Genomic DNA, 22,147 nt, shown 5'->3' with positions numbered 1-22,147 from the left:
TGATGGCCTTCGGCCAGTCAGCTGGGCTCCCAGCACAAATGCAGATGTAGCAGAGCCAAGACCGCCAACCTGCAGGTCAGGTGCAGCTGCCCGGCCACCCCAGCCTAAGGCAACCAAATCCCAGCTGCCCCAGGGGGAGAGAAGTTCCCGGTGTTTGCCACCGAGTTCGGGGTGACTTGTTACACAGCATCATTGTCACTGTGAGAATCGCACTTCTAAGAATCGTGTATTAAAAAATATGACATAGAGGAACATTCTTAGGAGGAAACATTCTTAGAAGGTGTTGGGAAAGAATGAATGGCACATAGTAGGAGCTCAGGACACAGTTGGAGGACACCCATCTTAAAATTAAGGGTCCTGGAGAGGACTTGTGTTATTCACAGTGGAGAGGCAGGGTTGAAGAAAAAATTAAGCAATAGATGGGCACGAGATATGAACAGGTTAAGTCCCAGAGGAGGAGACTTGAATAGTCAATAAACAAAGGACAGTATGTTCAATTCCATGAAAAATCATGCAACTGCAAAATAAAATAATATTGAACTACGCTCTCACATCTGCTTGAGTGCAGACATACAAAGTCTGCTGGTTCCAGAGACGTGGGGCTGGAATCACTCTGCAAACAGATTGACGAAGGAAGAGAAAAAGGAAGGTGGAGACGTGGACAGATAGTCTCTGCAGCCCTGATGAGAACGGCTAAATCCGGGGGATAAAAATCCTCGCGTTCCCACGGCAGGGGAAGGCTTAGCTCAAGCAGCTTACGTGGCCTACAGGGATAAATTACCAATTACTCAGCGGGAGTATCAATCACACTTCTAAAGGCAGCACGATGCCATTTACATTAATTTTTAAAACACAGTAAACCGTAGAACATATTGATTGTGGATAGACTCGTACTTGTGTACTTAACACATGATGCCCCCCGTGGGGACGATCCAGGCAGGGTTACTTCTGGGATGGGGATGGTGGGGCATGGGGGAGGTGGAAGGAGGGAGGAGAGAGCTGGGCTGCATCAGAATCTCGAGCCGTGTGTTTCTTTAAGAGCTGGAGGTCCCAGAAAGAAAAAAGAATTAACATCTATCGCAGCTAGGGAACCGGCACTGGGCTAGCCTAGTCTCTGCTGTGGTAACAGCTGAAGGCCTAAATTCCAGGGACTTAACCCATCTTATTCCTGCTTACCGTCCACTGGCTCAAACAAGTCACATGACCCCAAAATAACCACAGGGGAGACCAGGGAAGGGAGGAAAAGCTTGGATTATTTGGTGAGCACGTAGTTGTCTCTGGCACGTGGGTACCCAGGGAAGCCGGCACACCACATTCCGCGCTTTCTGTGCGTGTTAAAGATTTCATGATTAAAGTGAGGACGGCGGGAGAGAATCGCCCTCCCCGCACCCCAATAAAAGGGTGGGAGTTCCACCAAGGCACTCAGAGAAAACCTGAGACCCGCCCCATGGGTATTCCCGAGGTTGCCCCAGCTGAAGGTCCTGCCCAAGGTCACAGGTGCGGGTAGAAGGGCAGGGCTGGCACGGCCTTCACACCGTCCAGACACAGTGTGAACGGGGCCGTGGACCAGGGGCTGCATCACGGCAGAGGGAAGGTGGGCCGAGGTCCACTTTCTCTCTGGCTCAGAATGCTCCCAGCCCCTCTTGTTCTGTCTGACGGTATCGGGGCCAACTCTGTGCTTCTGGCTCCTACACCACCTGCAGGGAGGGCCTCCTAGATGCGAAGGGTCTTGTAGGTCCCGGCGGTGTTTCCCAAGGACCGCGTCTCCATACTTCCATCCATTCATTCATCTGTCATCTGTCCATCCATCCCTCCCTCCTCTCAGTCGTACGTTTATCGGTACATCTATCCCTGCATCTGTCCACCCATCTGTATATGCATCCATCCATCCATCCATCCACCCAGCGCCCAACATCACCTTCCGTGCCAGATCTGATCTAGGTTCTAGGCATCAGGAGACCATCAAGGTGGACTCCACAGGTCTCCATTCTCAATCAGTGTATGTTCTGCCAGGCCGGTGGAGGAGGGAGCGGGGGAGCACGGAGAGACAAACTACATACACAGGAACCCCTACACTCAAGGAGCGACGCGATAAGGAATGCCTGGGGACTGCTTTACGCTGAGTAGTGGGGTGGCTTTTCTGAGGAAACGAGGTTTATGCTGAGACTGAACGTCCACAAGGAGGCAGTACCCGAGCGTCAGCGCCAAGCGTACGCTGTGCCAGCTGCCACAGAAGGGACGGGCCCTTGCATGGTCAAGTTTCAGCCAGCAGGCCGGGTGGCTGAAGACTGAGGAATAAGGGTGGCAGGGGTGGGGGAGTGGAGGAGTTGGGGTGGGGGATGGGATAGGAGTCAGGGGCTCAGCATCTCTGCGGGGGGATGTGACGTGGATGCCAGTCCAAGAGCCCTGGGAAGCCGGCAGGATGCTAAGCCTCACTCTCAGCCAGCCCAGCCCCTGGCTACTCAACGCGTGGTCCCTGGACCAGCGGCCTGGGCACATCCAGGAGCCTGTCAGAAATGCAGACCAGGAAAGTCTGAGGTGCACTGCTCTGGACCAGCCCTTCCTGGGGCTGTTCTCCCCTGGGGCACTTCTGAGACGTCCCCACACTGCGTCCACATCTTCCAAGGCAGGGCCTGAGCGGTGGTAGTTTTTAAGAGCTTTTTCGGTGACTTTTACATACCTCCAGCTAAGGGCCGACCGTCTACCCACTGGCCATTGCTCAGCTCTCGAGGGCTTGCGTTTACCTTGTTAGGAGCATTTATGAGGCAGCCGAGTCTCACTGGCCATTTGGGATCCAGCTTCGGAGACACAAAATGGGCCTCTCAGGACCCCAGCCCGCGTTGGCCAGCGGCAATCTGGGCTCTTGAAACTCGGCCCTGCAGTTGCCCAGACCAAGTCATGCGAGCCGTGAACACTGCCCAGCACTGCTCAGAGTTTGCCTAGCAGCCCAGCAAGCTCAGTGTCACCTGAAACTTGTTAAAAACGTGGCGCGTCAGGCCCTGCCCAGACCTGGGAATCGGAGTCTGAATTTCAGCCAGACCCCAGGTGATTCACACGCCCCTGAAAGTGGGAGAAGCCCTGCTTTGGGAGATGGATTTTTCAACTGGGGACAATATCGCCCCCAAGGGGGCACAAATTGGTTCTTGAGGGGTGTGAAGATTCTTAACTGTTCATGTACAAAGCACATATCCCACATAGAACTTAAACAGAAATACAGTGATGGGCAGACGAGGGGTTGGGAGGAAGATGTCTAAGAAGGCTCCTCGCAGGGAGGGAAGGGGCAATCATGGAAAAACGGTGGGTCCCCGTTTTCACACTGAAAGGCCAGCCTCCTGGAGCCCCCTCAGTTCCTGTCTGTCACCCACTCTGCCTGAACTCCCTCGGCACCTAGCAGAGAGCCCTGAACCACGGGAAGAACCTCTGACGTCCTCCTGCAAGACGGGGTGCAGGAACACAGGCGGACACGTACAGATCATTTCGTTTTAATTTTCATATTTCTAAGACTATGTATCTTGATCTTAAAATCGTTACAGTGCTATCAGGAGGAGACACAAATTGCACGTGAGGCCTTTAGATGTGCCATGAGCATCCTTGTTCTTCTATACTTACCGCTGCAGCTCCTGGCTCTGCCCACTGAAATCCCCCCGCCCGGACTTGGATGGGGAGTGGTGGCGACGCACGGGTGTTGGCCACGGGGGCTACCAGGGCAAGTAAGCAGGACGGGACGTGGGCGTGTGTGCATGTCAAGTCCCTAAGGCCTTGCAAGGAGAGGGGCTGGGGGGCGGAGGCAGTGAGGTGAGCTGGGGTCCCCTGAGGACGCAGAGGGAAGTGTGGCTGAGGGGACAGAGGACAGGGACAGGTGCAGGAGCCATCGAGGCGAATAGATCCAGGTGTGATCCCAGAGCTTGGCGATGGACTGTGTACTGGGCTGAATGGTAGCACCAGAAAGATCTGTCCTCCTCCTAACCCCCAGAGACTGTGTGCGACCTTATTTGGAAAAGAGGCCTTTGCAGATGCAATTAAGTTAGAGATCTGGAGATGAGATCACCCTGGATTACCTGGGTGTGTCGTAAATCCAAAGACAAGTGTCCTTATAAGGAACGCACAGAGGAGAGACACACGCGGTGCTGGGGGGAGGCCACGTGAAGATGGAGGCAGAGATGGGAGAGATTCGGCCACTAGGGGCACCACCAGGAGCTGGAAGAGGCAGCAAGCCTCCTCCTCCAGAGCCTCCAGCGGGAGCCCGGCCCTGCCCGCGTCTCGATTTCAGACTTCTGGCCTGTAGGACTGTGAGAGAACAAATTCTTCTCGCTGTAAGCCCCCAGTGTTCAGTCATTTGTCCCAGCAGCCCCAGGACACTTGCACAGACTGGACATGCAGGCCAGAGGGCAGGGTCAACCGGCTCCTCTAGTTACCATTCGCCTCAGGAGGCTCCAGGAGGGGAGGTGGACCAGCTCTGTTCTCGTCCAACCCCTGAGGCCAACCAGCAGCTTTCTCAGCGGTGCGGGGCTCCCTCCCTCCCACCCACGCCTGCACTGACGCAAAGGGGCCCGGAGGCTGAACAGAGAATAGCACCCACGCAGCAGGAAGGGGCAGAGGGCTAGACCATTGAAGCCAGCCAGGGAGAGACACTCCTGACAAGTGGCCCATGAAATGCAGGACGATTAAAAATGCATTCAGCTTAGATCTTCTGAGAGCCATTTCCAGAATGTAAATACCACACCTGTCATTAAAAATGTATTTATTGCAATTACACAGGAGAATTCTTGGGAGGCTGGGCGCGCGTTCAATAAGTGTGTCTTTAATAACCCCATTGAATACGTGTTGCCAGGCACTGACACCCTTAACCTCCCTCCACGTGCACCCCAAACGGCAGACAGAGGGCGGTGGCATCCCCCAAAATGACCGATGCCAATCTTTCCCCTTCCAAACAAACTCGCACAAGTCTCAAAATGGAGAGGACATGAGTAGACGATGCTCACAAGAGGAAATGCGATTAAACACAGAAACTGCCCACCCTTGCTAGGAATCACAGGCATGCGAATGAAAACGGCACTGCAGTCCCTTTGGGCCGGTAGGTTAGCAAGTTTCAGAAAAGCTGTCAGCCTGAAGCCGGCCAGGAGGCAGGGCACTTGCCCCAGGTGGAGAGCTGCTTTCCTCCTGAAAAAGAATTTGGCACTTCAGCATGCCAGCCGTAAATCTGCTCAGTAAAGATGCGTCCCAGGGAACAAAATGGAAAGGGAAGCGCCATGCTGAAACTTCTTATGGCAGCAGCAGCGCTAAGTACTAGAATGAATCGGTTCAAGGGGCGAGGGCAGGGCCATAAAACATGACGCAGCCCGTGGCACAACATGGAAAAACGGGAAACATCTTGTATGTGCGAAAGAAAGAAGATTCACAACTTTATTCTACGTCTCGCTGTACAACTATCTCAGCATAAGAGGGATGAGATAAACAAAGAAAGCAATTGGGCCCCAGGCGTGGGGATGTGGGTGAACTTTCTTGAAATGACTGATGCTTCTGCATGTATTTTTAATAACGGAGAGAAAACGTCTGAGTCTAGAGACTGTAATGAGAAAGGAATGTGGAAAATTAACATCTGTTAATTTGTTTTGGATTAAAACTAACTTTAGAGGGTGTGCTGTCCTGGGGACGATTCACAGGTAATCTCCTTCAGCTGCACAACCTCCCATCCAGGGATATTTTATCCCCATTTTACAGACAAGGAGACTGAGGCTCTCGGGAAGAAAAAGAGGTCCCTGTGGAGCAGCTCTGAGGTGAGTGGTTTGGCCTCCTTGAGACAGGCTGGGACCTGGGACCCCTTGCTGCAGCCCTTGCACCTGGACAAACATCTCCTGGAGCAACAAAATACAAAGAAACTACAAGCGACTAAAAATAACTGCGAGCACGTGCAGTTGGGGCAAATTATGGACAACACGGATACAAACAGACCAAAAACCCAACTGCCACTTCTGAAGAGCCGGCAGCAAAAACAGGGTGTCGGGAGCAAAAGCAGGGTCCTGAGCATGCCCCCCTGCCCCCCTGCACTTAAGTGGTCAAACCACTTAAACTGCCCCTTCTCCGGGACCTGCCCCTCCCCTCACCCCATATAAGGAACCAGCTCTCTGCCCTCAGGGAACAGCAAGGGAACCTGTTGTTTGTTTTCGATCCCCCCTGCTGCAGCAGGGGCCCCAGTAAAGCCTTGCCTGAATTTCTTGTCTGGCCTCTGATCCATTTCTATTGATTAGGGAGGCCAAGAACCCTGGTCGTTAACATCCTGGGTTCCCTACCTGCTTCTGAAGAATTCTGAGTCTGGAGGCCTGGTCCCCATGCTGTGGGGCTGGCCAAGGTCTGTTCCACCCGCCATGCTACCCCGACTAGGCCTCGCAGCAAATTTTAACTACACCCAGCAACTCTGTCTGAATCAGCACACGTTACACCAGGAAGGCCCCTTGACTACCCGAAGCAACATTTCCGATAACCTCTCTTTCTCCGTCCCCAGCGGTGCCGAGATGCTGCGAGAGCAGAGGGAAGCTGGTACCCACACTCAGGGTGGATTAGCGAACGTTCATGAAGATCTGGGCTGACAGACAGGAGTTGGGGAATGCGTTCGTTAGTCGAGGAATTCCGCTTGGAGGAAGAGAAGACAAGTGCCTCTCTCCACTTTGCAGCCAAGGGGACCTGTCCTTGGACCATCCACCTGGCAGAAGGGAGCCCTCCAGGGGCCGGCCCTTCCCAAGGAGACTGGCCCTGAAACCAATCCTCAAATGTGAATCTTCAAAGGGCAGCCGATGAGATGTCACTGGAACTTTAATGCTCTCACCACTTCCCGCTCTCCTCCCAAACAATGAACGGCCTTATCGGACCCTGGAGGGGCATTTTTGAAAGTAACCTCCTTGGTGGGCGAGTTGCTTCAAGGCACAAGGCACGAGATCAGAACAGTACCAACACATAAAGAAGTTGGGGGTCGCAGCAGGAAAACATCTATCGCAGACTGCTTGTCCTGAGGCCGCGATGGAATTGGAAAGCAGGCTGGTGAGTTTGGGAGGCAAATCCACAGCTGAGAGGGGCAGCCTAGGAAAGGTGCTTCTGTTGGAAAAGGGAAGGAAAACACACGGCTCCCCAGACCCCACATCAGCACCAGGGCGACCAAGCCGGCTGGTCCGAGGCAACACTGTTCCTCATCTAGCAAAGAAAGCACCCAACTCAAGGGTCATTTCGGCAACTGGCCAAAGCATTACGGAATTCCCTCAGTAAGAACCAACAATGAATCATGGAGCGCCTTCACTAAAAGCAAAGCCAAAAGTCAAAAATAAATCAACTCCAGGCGGTTGCACATAAATCAGGAGTCCTGATCGGCCGCTTTCGGCGTTTTTAATGGATTTCAAATTTAAAAAGCAATTAATTATTACTCAAGAAACACATCTTGGAAAGCACAATGCTTCAACACCCGGACAACATGGGAATGGCGCACGGGGCCCGGCGGACACAGCGTACTTGCCCGAGAGAAGCTTTGAAACCACAGCCCAAGATGCTGGGAAACTTCCTTCCCCTTCCTGGGTGAGCAGACGTAAATACAAAGATAATCATAACCCAAATGACTTCTCAAGGCCTCCTTCTCTCCCACCTCATTTAAAACATCAAAGAGGCTGCCTAATTCTGGGGCTGAATTCACATTTCACTTATAAAGAGATAGTACCCGTCGTTGGCCAGGGGCGTTATTTATTTACCAAGCTCTCTGGGCTGAGCCAGGAAGAAAGAAAGACACCCGGACCGTGAGGATAATCGGTGTGTTTGGGGGACTCCAGGAGCCGTGTCGAGAGGAGATTGTGCACTGACCTGAATTCACAATGCAAACCCCCTTCCCCCGGGGGAGGAAAAAAAGCGAGGGCAGAAGAACACAGACAGAAAGGAAAGAAAGCAAAGAAGCCTTCTGAATGGCTGTCTGTTCTCCAGCCCTGTCTGTGTCACTGACGAAACACTTTATTAGTTTCAACTTCTGTATGCGTTTTCTAGCCAAAGAAAAGTCGAGAGGCCGCCAGCCAATGGGGGCTGCTCCGGCCGGGCCTTCGGATCTCAGACCCCGGCCTGGGATACGCGCAGGTATGGGAGGAGAAAAGGCCCACCCTCGGGCTGACTTACCGCCACAGAGAACTTTCCAGAACCTTCCCCATGTCTGCATGGTAATACTTCGTCAGGATTAAGATCACCTGTGGCGGCAACAAAGACAAATGCAGAAATCAGTGGATTTCAAGGTTCTGAACGGGGGGATATCATATAACACTTCCCCCACCCAGGATTTGGGGTTTCTCCAGTGTCAGCTGCCCGGGCCTCTCTAGTTGACCCCGGAGTCCCGGCCACCTTGCCCCAGAGCACTCAGACCCGGCGCTGGTTTCTGCTCCGCAGAATGATTTGGGGAACATCCCCGTCCTGTGAGGTCCACCCAGTAGCTGCCACTCGGCAGGAATCACTCCAGCTCGGGCCTGGACGATCTCAAACTGTGGTCCAAGGGATGCTGAGGTGGTGGTCCTGGTGGGCACAGAACGCATGGGGCAAGTCTTCCAAAGAGGGGCTGAGTCCCCACCAGCGCCTTCGAGAATGACCAGAAGCTGGCCAGCACGCAAGACAAGGGCATCCCCGGAAGTATACGGTGTCATTACGTTCCCCGGAGTGACGGTTGATGACAGAGCCAGCGACGGCGGGCTGGGAAGGTGGGCGAGGACAGCTGGGACGGCTGGGGAGCCCATAAACCATCGACGGCACACACACTTTTTATTGCTGCTGAACTATGCATCGCACACACTGGGCCCTACTTAACAAGACGTCTTCATTTCATACCTGTGCAGGAAGTGCATCTGCTTATAAAAATGAAAATCAACGTGTGTAAGAGCACCCCAAAACCCTCCCCTCAAAAATGTAACGATCACAAGGAAAAGAGGCTTCATTCACCTGCCGGGCAGCAAAAGAGCCCCCTCCCCCATGACTTCACGAGCCACTGCATTTTCCTGGACATCACATTTCATTTCACTCACTGCCAGACCCTATTAGCTGCTCCCAGCATTGCCGTTGCCATGGGAACCCCGGGAGGTGAAGTGGGAACAGCCCCTGGGTCCCAGCGGTGCCACTGGCCTGGATAATTTAGGGTCACCACACTGGCCATCCCCAAGTTTGGTTCCTTCTCACGAGCAGGACTTTCTGCTCTCCGTCTTTGGGGGCGAAGCTGCTGCAGCAGTTTGGCTGGTCTTTCTTTCCCTGGTGATTAAAGCAGGGAAGATATAAGGAAGGGATGTCAAGTGAAACAGGCCAGTGTGCGTTTTAGAGGCAGCGATGATTAAAAAAAAAAAAAAAAAAAAAAGAACCAGAGGTCTCGTCACTGGAGGCGCGATCAGCCTGCCTTGCTGCGGAACAAAGCTATTTTCTCCTGCCGCGCTCTCGGGCTGCCCTAGTCAAGCAGGAATCCTCTGAAGATTGGGGGAAGGCAGCAGAATGACAGGCCCTGGACGCGCAGGAGACAAGCGTATTTTTAACCTATTGATTTATATTTTATACTCTTGCTGTTCCCAGAGGGGATTTCAAGAAGCGGGAGTATGACAGCTGGAAGGGACCTCAAAGTCTGTTTAATCCGGCCCCATCCAGGGTGAAATCCTCACCCCCGCAGCCTTCTCGAGCACCTGCCATGTGGGCTCTGCTCGCACGCCTGGAGGGGTGGGGGACTCAGCCCCTACCGTGGTGCCCGGGCCCCTGCGTGGGCTGAGCCCAGTCTCCCGGTAACTTCTGCCCGTGTGGACTAGTTCTGCCACTGTGGACGATCACCAAGGGGTTCCCCCTCCCACTCCCTTCTGGGTGACATTCCCCACTCATGCCCACCCCCTTCAGCCTAAGCTCCAGCCATTCCTGGCCTTTGCACAAGCTGTTTCTCATCTCGGGACCCTCTTCCCCCCACCACCTCTAATGCCTTGGTTAAATGCTACTCAGCTTTCAGATCTCAGGCTAATTGACACCGCCTCCAGGAAGTCCCCCAGGCCCCTCCCCTGGATTCAATGTCCCCTCCCAAATCCTTCAGACCCTGCGCTTCCCGCTGCCCCAGCACAGCTCACGGGGTCTGTTACCAACACTGGGTAATGAGCCCTTTAGGGAGGGGACTGTGTCTTGTTTTATGCCCCAGCACTGGGCATAGCGCCTGCTGTATCACGAGCACTCAAACCGCTCACGGGAAGAAACAGGAGGTGGCATTTCCCAAAGTGACGATAAATAAGGCAATGAAGCCAGGCAGAGGCGATGCCCTGAGCATCCATTCACAAGCCACCCTCTTCTGTCAAGAGGGCACCATCCCTCTTCGTGCAGGGGGATGGACTCGCTCTCCTGGCACCACCCTGACCTGCTAAGCCTGAGGAGAGTCTGGGGTCCCGAGACCAGGACCCGGGTCATGCCTGCTCGGGGCTGACGCAAGGAGCTGCCCAGCTGGTCAGCCTGGGGGATGGAGAGAGCAGCGGGAAGGACCCCTCTCCTTTGGGGGCAGAACCTTCAAGCTCCAGGCACCTCGGTTTCTGGATCTACAATGAGGAAATAATACCCAGCATCCCCTGGGAGGATGGGGATAAAGTTGTCAGCAGCACCTGGGAAGTGACCCACACACACCTTGTTAACACTCGCCAATGCCAGCTCTGTCACCGACGTGTGGGCACCAGGGCACGCGGTTCACCCACATCAGCTCTACCCCCGGCAATCCTATGGGGCCACCGTGTTATGATCCCCATTTGACAGATGAAGCAACTACAGCAGAGAAAGCTTAAGTACTGCGCCAAAACTGACTCATCCAGGAAGCAGACGAGCGGGATGCCTGCTTCCTGGACGCAGAAACTATGGGACTTCAGAGCTTAACTGCCAGGCTAAACCCATGTTCCATCTATTCAACGTCATTTCAAAGAGACGTCTATTCAACGTCGTTTCAAAGAACTAAAATGTATGACACGCCTTCTGGGGCCCTCAGCTAGTGGGTTTGGAAATGAAATATCCCAGGAGCTATTTTTCCAGCAGCTGGTGTGTTACTGCAGCTCTGGGGCGCTTTGATCTGGGCGGGAGAAAAATCCGGAATGTGAGTTGGGGCTTCTGTGTTCGGGCCGTTGCCAAGGGTCTCCTCCCCGCCTGAGGGGCCGCCTGAGCCCACTGGAGTCTCAGGACGGTAGGAAACCCAAGGAGAAGACAAGGATCGTGAGCTGCCCCTGCCCGCGGGAGGACAGGCCACAGCATCACTATCACCACACTGTCCCACATCACCCCCGTGTCCTGCTTTCTGCCTTCCGGTCCTCTGGGCCCTGGGCGGGGACAGGCTCATGATGGGGGTGCTGGGGGCTTACGCTGTGCCAGCTCAGCACGTTTGTCATCGGATCCTCACTCGGCCCCCCCCCAGGGAGGGGTCGCTACTATTGTTTCCATTTTACTGACGAGGAAACCGAGTCACAGAGCTGACAACTCGCTCATCTGACATTGTACACAACAGAACCAGGGCCTCTTGTGGCCAGTCCAGGGCTTTCATTGGCTCTGTTTCCATCCCCCGACTTCTCCGTGATGTCCGCCTTCCCAGCGTGGGACGCAGAGATGCCCCTGGCTGCGCCCTCACCAAGGTCCAGCCAGCAGCCCTCCACCCCGAGAGACCAAGCCGTGGCCCCAGAGGAGCCAACCTCTCTGGACTTTCCCCAAACCTGCCTGTTCCTGAGGCCGCTGGGCCAGAAACTCTGTGAAGGCAGAGGTTAGGGTTAGTGGCCCTTTGATCCCCCCAAAATTCCCGGAGCTTAGGTCAGAGCAAAAGTTCACCAAGGTTTGTTGAGTGAGTGAATGAATGAGTAAAGGAATGAATATCCCCGGACAGAAGCTGATGACGAGAGGAACCAGAATGTGTCCTTCAGGCCCAGCCACAGCCGACCCCACTACCCCGGTGTCTGGGTTCCCTCCAGAGCCCGTCTGCCTGGACCACCCCTCCTCTGACCCCAGCAGGCACCACCCGAGGGTGCAGAGCGCGCCCTGTTCTTGAGCCCTGAGGCTCACGCACAGCAATGCCCAGCCCGACCCTCGGGCAGGAAGCTCAGGAAGCCTGGTGGGCGTGAGACCCCCAACCCCCTTCCCCAGCAAGAGTGTCCCCGGCAGCCGGGCCGGTGGGCCGGCGCCGACCTGTGCAGATGTTCGGGCCTGCGCTCAGGAGGCCCTGCGCTTGGTTTAATTCTCTGCTGTCACGTCTTGAAATTCTTTAAAAGTTTGAACAGGGGCCCTAGGTTTTCACGACGCGAGGGACCCTGTGAGCACCGTAGCTGGTCCCCAGGCAGCTGCCCGCTCCTCTGACGTTCCCAAGTTCAGTGCCCCTCCAGCCCTCCCCATGCCCTGGAGACAGCGTGTCTACTGGACGCCCAGTTCTACCAAGCCTGCTGAGCCCTGTATCCCTAGTCAGGGAAGCAAGGAGGGCAGGTCAAGGTCAGGGGCTGGAAGGAGGCCCACATGGGCATCAGATTAAACACCAGAGCCCATGGGAACCTGGGACAGTTTCCTCCAGTGCCTCACTCTAGAAGTGGGGAGAGTGAGGTTCAGAGAGAGAGAGGGGCTCAGTGGGCACAGACGCTGGTCCCCAGAGATCCCGGTCCAGAGCCCAGCCACGCACCCACTGCCCCTCACGTTAATCCAGGGCCCGTGCCAGCCTGCTCCCTCACTGTGGGTGGCCAAGGGCTCTCTCTCTAAGAAGGAAAGGAAACCCTGGCGTCCATGATCAGCTCATGGAGAGACACCCCCAGCTCCATCACCACCAGCCTGTCTCCGGCCCCCACTCCACAGTTCAATTCCAAACCCAACAGTGAGTCATTCAACGTGCTCTTCTCTCTTCTGTCCGGTGAGCCTGTTATATTCACCTTGCAACAGGGCGCCGGACCTGTGTCTCAAAGCGCCTGAAAGGGGCTTACGGTAACAGCCCAGTAGGTGGAGGAAGCCCCGCCCACCAGCCGAGGACCCTGATGTGTCATGAAGGGATCTCTTGCTCTGAGGGCAGGCTGGTCTGGGGGAGTCTCGGTGCCCAGGGCTGATGGAGGCCAGTCCCACCTGGGAACAGCATCCACTGTGCCGTTTATATTTTCTCCATCAGGTCTCGCTGGCACTGCTGGCACCGCTTCTCAGATGCATGAGAATAAAATGAGGCGGGGGCAGTGCAGCTGGACCACCCTGACCAGTCAGTTAAACCCTCTGAGCCCCGGTTTCCTCATCTGTGACATGGAGCTGATAAACGTAGGACCTCATGAGGCTGCTGGGAGGGTGATGTCTATGCACACGAGCTTATACCAGAAATCAGAACACAGACGCCGGGGCTAAGGCCCCGCCCCCTGAGCGGCCCCCAGCACGTTTCCAGGTCAGTTATTTCCGGAATCCTGGGGTTGGATTTACAAGAACATCACCACTGATGGAAAGTTGCTGGAGCCTCTTCCTCTCGGTCGGTACCCATCTGGGTCGGAGTCAGCAAGGCTGTGATGGCTCGAGGCACAGGCTCTTTGAGGGGCAGAGCGCTGAGCTGTGAGCTGGTCTAACCCCGGCACTGGCGTGGGTTTCACCGAGCTTCATCTTCACCAAGTTTGCCGTTAGGAGCGCTCAGCGCCGCCACCCAAGACGTGCCCATCTCAGAATGAGAAACATCCAGGTCACCTCCAACTTTGGGCCCTGAGCCTTCTAAACAGCCAATAGGAACAGACTTTCAAGCCTCCTTACACTTGCGGGCCTTCCAAGAGGTCAAGAATCATCAGAAAAAAATAACAAATACTCAGGCTCAATTCTGTTGTCAATCAATAAGCACGTTGCAAAAAAATAAAGAGAGAGAGGGAGGGCAGCAAGAACTCAGGGCTAATTGTGAACTCTGAAATCAACTTCCCATCAGAAAAAGGGAAAACTTTTCTGATCAGAAAAAGGCATCACTGATGTCCTCCAGGCCAAGCAGACAGAGCCAGCCACGGGGTGGACTAGGCTGGGGCCTCGCGACTCACGGTGGGGTCTGCACCAGCCACACTGGCTCCCCAGGAGATCCTAGAAGTGCAGAATCTGGGTGAGGCCCCACCCCAGACCTGCTGATTCAGAACCTGTGCTTTAATATTTGAGAAGCTGCACTGGCAGGTCCTCACCTCCCCAGGCCTGGATCCCCATCTGCTCACCGACATGAGAAGCTGGGTCTCCTCATATCGCTCAGGAGGGCCCTGTCGTCTCCATTCTCACGCTGCTGACCTGGCAGGAAACATACTCTACCCTCAGGCATGCACTCACTGCTATGACTTTCAGTCACCCCAGGGCCTTTGCATATGCTGATACCTGTATGTAGAGCGCTTCTCTGCCCCTCTGCACTATCTCCCTCCCGCTGTTGAGTGAATTTATCAGTTGAAAACTGGCTCCAAAAAGCCAAGACCATCTCCTGGTGTGGCCTTTCCCCACGCCCGCCCCACCTGTCCACTTGCCCAGGTGTGGAAGTTGACTCTGGAATGTGTATGACATTCCATCATCTTGGAACCATCTTGTGGGTTTAGGAGCCCACCTGAGGACTGAGGCCAGAAAGGGGAAGTATCACCTGGTAGATACGTCCTCTGGCAGAAGCCCACTCCTGGCTCTCTGCACTGTGATGCACTGCTCCCTATGGGAGAGATGCTGAGGGTGGGAAGGAGGTCAGGGTCTTTCACCAAAACCTCCAGTGACGACAGCAAATGCTTATACACCACCCACTCCACACCTTACATGCACCAACTATTCCATTACACAGATGAACAAACTGAGGAACAGAGAGATAAAACAATGACCCCAAGATCATAACAACTTGGTGGGCCTTGGATGTGGGAACAAGTACAACAAATCAGGAATCAAACATTAGGAAGAGAAAACACGGGTCAAAAAAGAAGACAGAGAATAAAAATTTTTTATGGTGACTTCGAGTATTCATTCAGCAAACAGTCTAATCTCTCAACGTGCCAGGCATGAAGATACACAGAGAAGAAATTAGCCAAGGACCCAGGGCCCATTGATAATGACATTGCCTCTGCACATACGCTTCCGGGATGCTCGGAAGAGCACTGCCCAGGTGTAGGTATGTTTTTCACTCTCTGTAAACATGTGTTCACGTGTAGAAAGTGTGGGAGGCCAACCACACGTGGGGATCTTTACATATGATATTATGGGGGGACTGCGGATCACACCCACACACAAAGGGATGCTTTCTGTACCGAGCTGTAAGCTAAAGGCATACCCCCCGCCCCCAGGGGAGCCTTTGTGGAGGCCTGATCCAGCCATGGCATCTCACACCCTGTTCCAAAGAAGATGAGAGTCTCAGAGAGGCCGTGGGGGCCTTCCTGGGCCCCAGCAAGGGGACCCTCATGATAAAGAAGGCCCCGGCTTGTTTCACCTGTCCCACTGCTGGTCATGCCCCACCAGTTGGGCAGATTCTCTGTTCCCTTGAGTCTCAGTTTACTCATCTAAAAAATGGGAACAAAAGTCCCTGCTCTATCCACCCTAACCTCGTTGAAAGGTGACGGTGCATCGGAGAACGGACAGATATCAAAGGACTGTAAAAACTGTAAAGCACTCGTTTACAATAGCCAAGGCAATGGAAGCAACCTAAATGTCCATCAACAGAGGAATGGATAAAGATGTGGTACATATATACAATGGAATACTACTTAGCCATGAAAAAGAATGCAGTAATGCCATTTGCAGCAACATGGATGGACCTAGAGATCGTCATACTGAGTGAAGTAAGTCAGACAGAGAAAGAGAAGTAACGTATGATATCGCTTATATGCGGAATCTAAATAAAAATTATACAAGTGAACTTATTTACAAAACAGAAACAAACTCACGAACTTATGCTTGCCAGGGGGAAGGGTGGGAGGGAGGGATAGTTAGGGAGTTTGGGATTGACATGTACACACTGCTATATTTAAAATGGATAACCAACAAGGACCTACTGTAGAGCACACGGGACTCGGCTCAATATTATGTAACAACCTAAATGGGAAAAGCATTTGAAAAAGAATAGACACATGTATCCATATAACTGAAAGAAAAAGACTAAATAAAGAAGATTCACACCTGGTCATAATCAGGCAACCACTTTACTAGATTCCTATTTTTAAAAATAAAAGTTATTTACAAAAAAATAAGAAAAGAAACTGTAAAGCACCATCCCAGGGGAACGGGCTGATTACCAAAATCCAGGAGGGGAGATTTTCATATGGTTGACTGAAAAGAAAAATCACGCAAATATTCTCAATGAATTGGGAACTGGACCGGTTTCATGAGAGACCTGCATCTGCCCACCCTGCGTTGGGCAAGGAGGCTGATCTACAACTGGTGGACGTCGGGTGGCCGCCCTCCTGTGCAAAGTCCCTCCTGGAGAAGGGGCTGCAGCCTTGGCCCAGTCAGGGCACGTCTGGGGTTGGCAGCTTGCTGGCTGACCTGGTGTGAGGCCCGCGGGCACCTCCCTGCCTTATGTACCCACTGTCAGGGCCTGAGACCTGCCTCGTGTCACCATGTCCCTTGGCCTCTCTGAGCCCAGTGTCCTACTCTGACCTGGGGGATAGCGCAGGGCTCGGCAGACTCCTCGCCCAACAGCAGAGCTGTTCCTGGGCCCACGTCTTGAGGATGAAGACGTCCTACCAGACAAGCGCCGGCTGGCCCCGGTATCCTCACTACCTGCACTTAGAAGGATGCCAGTCCAGGGAGGGAAAGGCTGGACCAGGACAAGGGAAAGCCGCAGGCAGGAGGGGCAGGAACCAAACTCGCTCACGATGGAGCCTCTTTCCAGGCCCCTGGGACCCAACAGCCAACAGAATCACAGCCCATCTACCCCGTGGCCCGGCAATTCCACTCCAGGGAGCTCTTCTGTAGATGTCCTGTGCACATGAACTGAGGGGTGTCCAAAGTTATTGCCCGCGATACTGTTTATAACAGCTGGAGGCCGGAAACACCGTGCAGATCCACCAACAGGCCCCGCCCACTCGCCAGGGCACAGCTACCCATGGAACACCGTGTAGCCGTCCAAGAGCAAAGATGCCCCACGGACAAGGCAGAAATGGCCCCAGGATGGTGAGCTCAGTGAGAGGAGGTGGGGGGGGGGGCGGGGTGTGTGGGGAAAAGCACAGTGTCACTTTTGTGTTAAAAACAGGAGAGGCAAAGCCACTGCATTGTACACTTCAAAACGGTTAAAATGGTGGCTTTTATGTTACTTGAATTTTACCTCAATTAAAAAAGTGAGGGTGGGGAGTAAGGATCGATATTCATTTCCGCTTGAGGATGCATGATGACACGCTGGAAGGGAATATAAGAAACTTTTTAACGTGGTGGCCTTTGGAGGGGGAGGGGTGGCAGGAGGGGGGAGGTTTCCACTGGGGACCTTTTGCTATCCGCAACCCTTGGAACCGTTGGCCTATCACCTCCTCCATCTGCACACATCAGGGGTGTGCATGCCTGTCGTGCATAGGTGTGCGTGTGTGTGTGTCACTACGGGCCGCAGGGCCGCTCCTGTGCCTGTCACCTCTGATGAACGAGGCCGTCATGTCTGGCCACAGTCCTTCTCCCTCCTGACCTCAAAACATGAGAACGATGCCCATTTTCACGCCGGTGTTGCTGGCACACGTGGCGGACATAGACTAGACCCCGATGAAAGCATTCAGTTGGCGCTCAATAACTGTCTGCTTCCACTCCCCCAGTGAAGACAACTGAGAAATCCCTTCCTAAATGAGCAGCCTGCCTGGGCCCTGGAGCAGCCCTGCTCCCTCCGGGGCAGCAAGGTGTTGGACCCAGGTGACGAAAAACTGAAGGAGGGCCCCCCCCCCTCCGCCACGCAGACATGGCTACGAATCACGACGCAGGGGAGGGCACGGACCCCTGCCCCTGCAGAAGCACAGGGCTCTTCCCCAAGGGCTTGCACACAGGGGCCCAGGAGAGAATGATGCACATTTTCCCATCATTTGGTTCCCTCAACAGCCCTGTAATGGGCATCGTCGTTCCCACATCCCAGATTAGAAGCTGAGGTGGGAGGAGGGCAGTGGCCACCCCAGAGGTGCACTCGAGAGACAGCAGAGCTGGGACCAGACAGGTCGGCCTGAGGCCAAGACCGTGGCTCTTTCTAGAACCGCCCCCTGCGGAGTTCTCCCCAGCCCGAGCAAAAGAGGAGGGGGCTTCCTGCTGACCCACAAGCTGGATGGACAGCCCACTGCCCACTCCCCCGGGAAGGCTGCCAGGCTCAGCACTGGGCGCCTTCACCCCAGATACACCCTCTGCAGAGGACTCCTAAGGGAATCCCTTAGGCTCCGAAAGCTGCGACTGCGAGGCAGTCGGGCCTCGGTCAATCCCAGAGCCACCCGGCAGACACCCAGGGCTGCTGGCAACGGCTGCCAGCCCACCTGGCTCAGTGCCGCCACCCCAGGAGCCTCACCCACCCTCTCCCCCTGCTCCTCGAAGCCCTCCTTGATAGTCCAAGCTGGGGGGGATCCCCACAGGCTCCGGGAGCCTCCCTGGAGGTTCTCACTCCCAGTGGGCCAAGAAAGTACTTGTCAAAGCTGTTGACGTCACCAGACACGTTCCACCAGAAGAATCTTTTGCAGAGCAGAGAGCCTGGCTCCCCCCACCTGCCAGACCCTTCCTCCTGATTCAGTGCCCGGGGCCCGCACCCCCGGCTCCAGGCTCCTCTGCAGAGCCTGGAGGACTTCACAAGGGGCCGACCATGCTCCTGGAGCCCGAAGGGTCTCGTCTGAATCCTGGCCCCATAGTGTACGAGCTGTGTACTCCCAGGCTTAACCTCTCAGGGGCTCAGCGTCCTGATCTGTGACACAGGGACGATGCTGCCGGCTCCCAGAGCTGGCGCAGAGATGAAATGAGTGTGGTGGGTCCATGGTGAGCTAGGGTTGGGGTCTAGGATTAGAGTTAGGACTAAAGTTAGAGTCAGTGTGAGGTTTAGGGTTAAGGACAGAGTTAGGGTTGGGTTTAAAGTGTGGGTACAAATAGGGTTACAGTAAGCGCTAGATTCAGGGGTGGGGTAGGGACTAGAGTCGGCATGGGCTCTCTCTGTGAAATACCATTCTGCAGCTGGTGGCTCGGGCAGTACTTGTTTGGTGATATTTATGAGAAACACTGTGCGTAGCGGTGTAGGTGAGGTGTTATTGTGTACAACGAAATACTCAGGGAGAAGTCTGTTAAGTAAATAAATCAATGAATGGTCAGACCTACCTACTCACCACCATAGGCTCATCTGACCACCTCTGTGCCCGTCCTCCTTTCTCCCCTGGCCCAGATCCCTGCATCTTTCCACCTCCTGGGCCGGCGGAGCTGCCACCTCCTCCAGGAAGCCTTCCAGGATGTCTCCAGACTACGTTGCTGATTTGATTACATCTGATTTTCCGGCAGGAGGCGTGAGCTCAAGCATGATGTTTTGAGGGCTGGGCCCCATCCCCTATCTGCTCTGCCCTGCAGCCCAGCACCAGGGTGAGGCTCTGTGCAGGGGAAGGTACACAGCCTTGGACCGGGCCCAGCCCAGCCCACGTGCGAACCCTCAGTGCCGTGTGGCGTCCCTCCCTGTTCTAGTGTCACCTGCCCGTCAGCAACACTGGAGGATAAAGACCACACGTCTCCGTCTCCAAGTGGCTGTGATGATGTAGTGTGATAACATGTGTGGAGGGCCTGGCACCCCGCTGACTCGACCAAGGTGGGGCAGGGCACTGACTGTCCCTTCCCTCCTCAACAACTAGCGTGAGCACAGGCAAGCTGACCTCGGTGATGCCTTGCCTTGCCGCGCTCTGAGTCACCCGACCCCAAACAGGATCCCTTTCTTCCCACAGAGCTGTGACCCCATCTGGCCATTCTGTCTTGGGTCCTGGGGGCCTGGCAGCAGCCCAGCTGCAGGAACAGAAGTCAGAGGCCACCCAGCAAGTCCTGAGCTGGACCTCGATCCGTCTCGCTGGTGGTGATGTGCCACCTCCCCCCACCCCCACCAACAGGCTTAGGAGAGGCGGGAGGGAGCAGCTGGTGCTTCCAGGAGCAGGGGAGGACCTGGGAGGACCTGGGAGGTCCTGGGAAGGCGAGACCGCTGCTCTCTGTAGATGCAGAAGGAAGATGACCCGACGCAAGGCCCCTAGTTCCAGAAGCTTTGGCCAAGACAGTGAAGCAACCCGGGGACGGCATTTTGGTGGCTTGGGGAGAGCAGAGGAGGATTTCTGATGAGGGTCTGGGGTGGGAGGGCGCTGCTTCCTCTCCCTTCCAGGAGGAATGACGTAGATGCACTTAGAGGGTGTTGACCAAACACGGCAGACAGGGCAGTCTGGACCTGAGCACCAGCTTTAAGCCCAATGCAGGATTCCCTGCAAAAGAGGCTTGACGTCACTTTCCTGGTTCTGACACTGGGTACATAAAGCAACGCCATCGGAGGAAGCTGGGTGAAGGGTACATGGCTCTCTGCACTATTTCTGTAACTTCTGTTATTTTTAAATAACACGGTGCAATAAAGAGAGAGGCTTGAGGGACGGACCAGCTAGCTGCAAACAAAAATAAACGGTTTGCGACTATGCAAGCCTCCCACCTCCCCCACCCCGAGGACCTCAGGACGTGCCCACCTGGAGGGCCCCCTGAGACACGGCCGGGCCTGTGGCCGCGCTCGAGCCTGCTGTCCAGCCGGCACCGTGTTGGAGACCAAGGCCCATCACAAACGCCCATTGGGGAACAACAGCAATGGTGGGGTCCCTCCGCATGATGGGAAGGCCCTGCCCAGGTGTCCCCAGCACGTGGGGACCAGACACTGCCCGGGATCTAAGAAGTAAAAGCGGAAGTTGGAGGCAAAAAAGAGAACAACGCACAGGAGCCATGGCCTTGAACCCATTCCCCCGCCCACTGGTGGCCAGGGCCCCTGCTCCCTAAGGGAGACAGTAAAAGATGCACGGTCCCCAGCATAGGGTCCTGGGGGGCCTTCTCCTGGCCCCTACGGTGTCCACACTGGCACCTGAAGTGCAGCCGTCTGCAGAGGCACATGTGCTCCCCTGAAGCCGCTTCCTGACGCAGCTGCCTGGCCTCCCTGGGAAGCAGGCGTGGCTTTTGACTACCTTCCGGCCCACAGGGTCCACAGCACAGGGGCAGCGGCGTGTGTCTCTTGCGTGCCTGAGCCACGTAAACGTCTTTATCATCATGAGCGTTAAAATCATATGGGTTGGGCTTCCCTGGTGGCGCAGTGGTTGAGAGTCCGCCTGCCGATGCAGGGGACACGGGTTCGTGCCCCGGTCCGGGAAGATCCCACGTGCCGCGGAGCGGCTGGGCCCGTGAGCCATGGCCGCTGAGCCTGCGCGTCCGGAGCCTGTGCTCCGCAACGGGAGAAGCCGCAACAGTGAGAAGCGCGCGTACCGCAAAAAAAAAAAAAAATCATAGGTTTACGCTGTCCTGGCCCCGTGCTAAGCACTTTACAGACGTTAGTTCATTTAACCCTCCCAGGAGCCCTGGTTGCTGGGAACCCCTTTGTCCCCATTTTGCAGGGGAGGCACACAGAGCGAGGCTGCTATGACTCCAGAGCACAGCCCTCCCCCCGAGGCCTCTGGGGGCCTGGCTGGGAGAAAAGGCGCCCTTCGCCCTATGCGTCCCAGTGGAACACGCCAGCGTGGAGCCAGAGGGTGGCGAAGCATGCTTCGCACTGGAACCAAACTCCCGTCCCAAGCTTTGGCCTCCGGAGGTGCCCAGTAAAGCAGGCTCAGGGCCACCTCCCTCACAGTGGAGCCCGGGGCTCACGGACCCCAGTGCTGCCCGACGGCCGACACACTCACTGGTTCAGTGCTGGACGCCCCACGCTGATGGGCTTCCCTTGACCTTAGTGTGTCAGGTCCCAGGAGCCAGGCTGGGCTCGGGGCTTCCCGGGGACCCCAGCACCCCTCCCACCCCAGCCCGCCACGAGCTCGCTGTGACCCGGCCAGGTCCCCCAGCAGCCCCTCCACCGGCTTTGCACGGGATGTTTTACGGCTCCAATTTCAGACTGCGGCATGGCCGTCTTTCACCACTCCTCCGAGAGCCCTCATCCAAACAGAATGCTGCATTAACGTTGATTTATTCATGAGGCCTTGATACCACCGCGCAAACAGGCTGGCTCCCAGTGCCTCTGGAGCCGGGGCGGGTC

The 22,147-nt window shown here is 55.3% G+C and overlaps 1 protein-coding gene across 1 annotated transcript in view; it reads right to left on the bottom strand.

The window, feature by feature from the left end:
- The window catches only part of SORCS2 (sortilin related VPS10 domain containing receptor 2), a 479,932-nt gene that overhangs the window by 284,158 nt on the left and 173,627 nt on the right, over positions 1 to 22,147 (bottom strand). The window contains exon 3 of the mRNA XM_029234725.1: positions 8,143 to 8,210. Within this exon, the coding sequence (XP_029090558.1) occupies positions 8,143 to 8,210 (68 nt within the window). The remainder of the gene's footprint in view (positions 1 to 8,142; positions 8,211 to 22,147) is intronic.

Source organism: Monodon monoceros, unplaced genomic scaffold, assembly GCF_005190385.1.
Source record: "Monodon monoceros isolate NGI ecotype Baffin Bay Population unplaced genomic scaffold, NGI_Narwhal_1 Super_Scaffold_20, whole genome shotgun sequence".
NCBI classification, from domain to species: domain Eukaryota; kingdom Metazoa; phylum Chordata; class Mammalia; order Artiodactyla; family Monodontidae; genus Monodon; species Monodon monoceros.
This window is presented reverse-complemented; position numbering and strand designations above follow the sequence as displayed.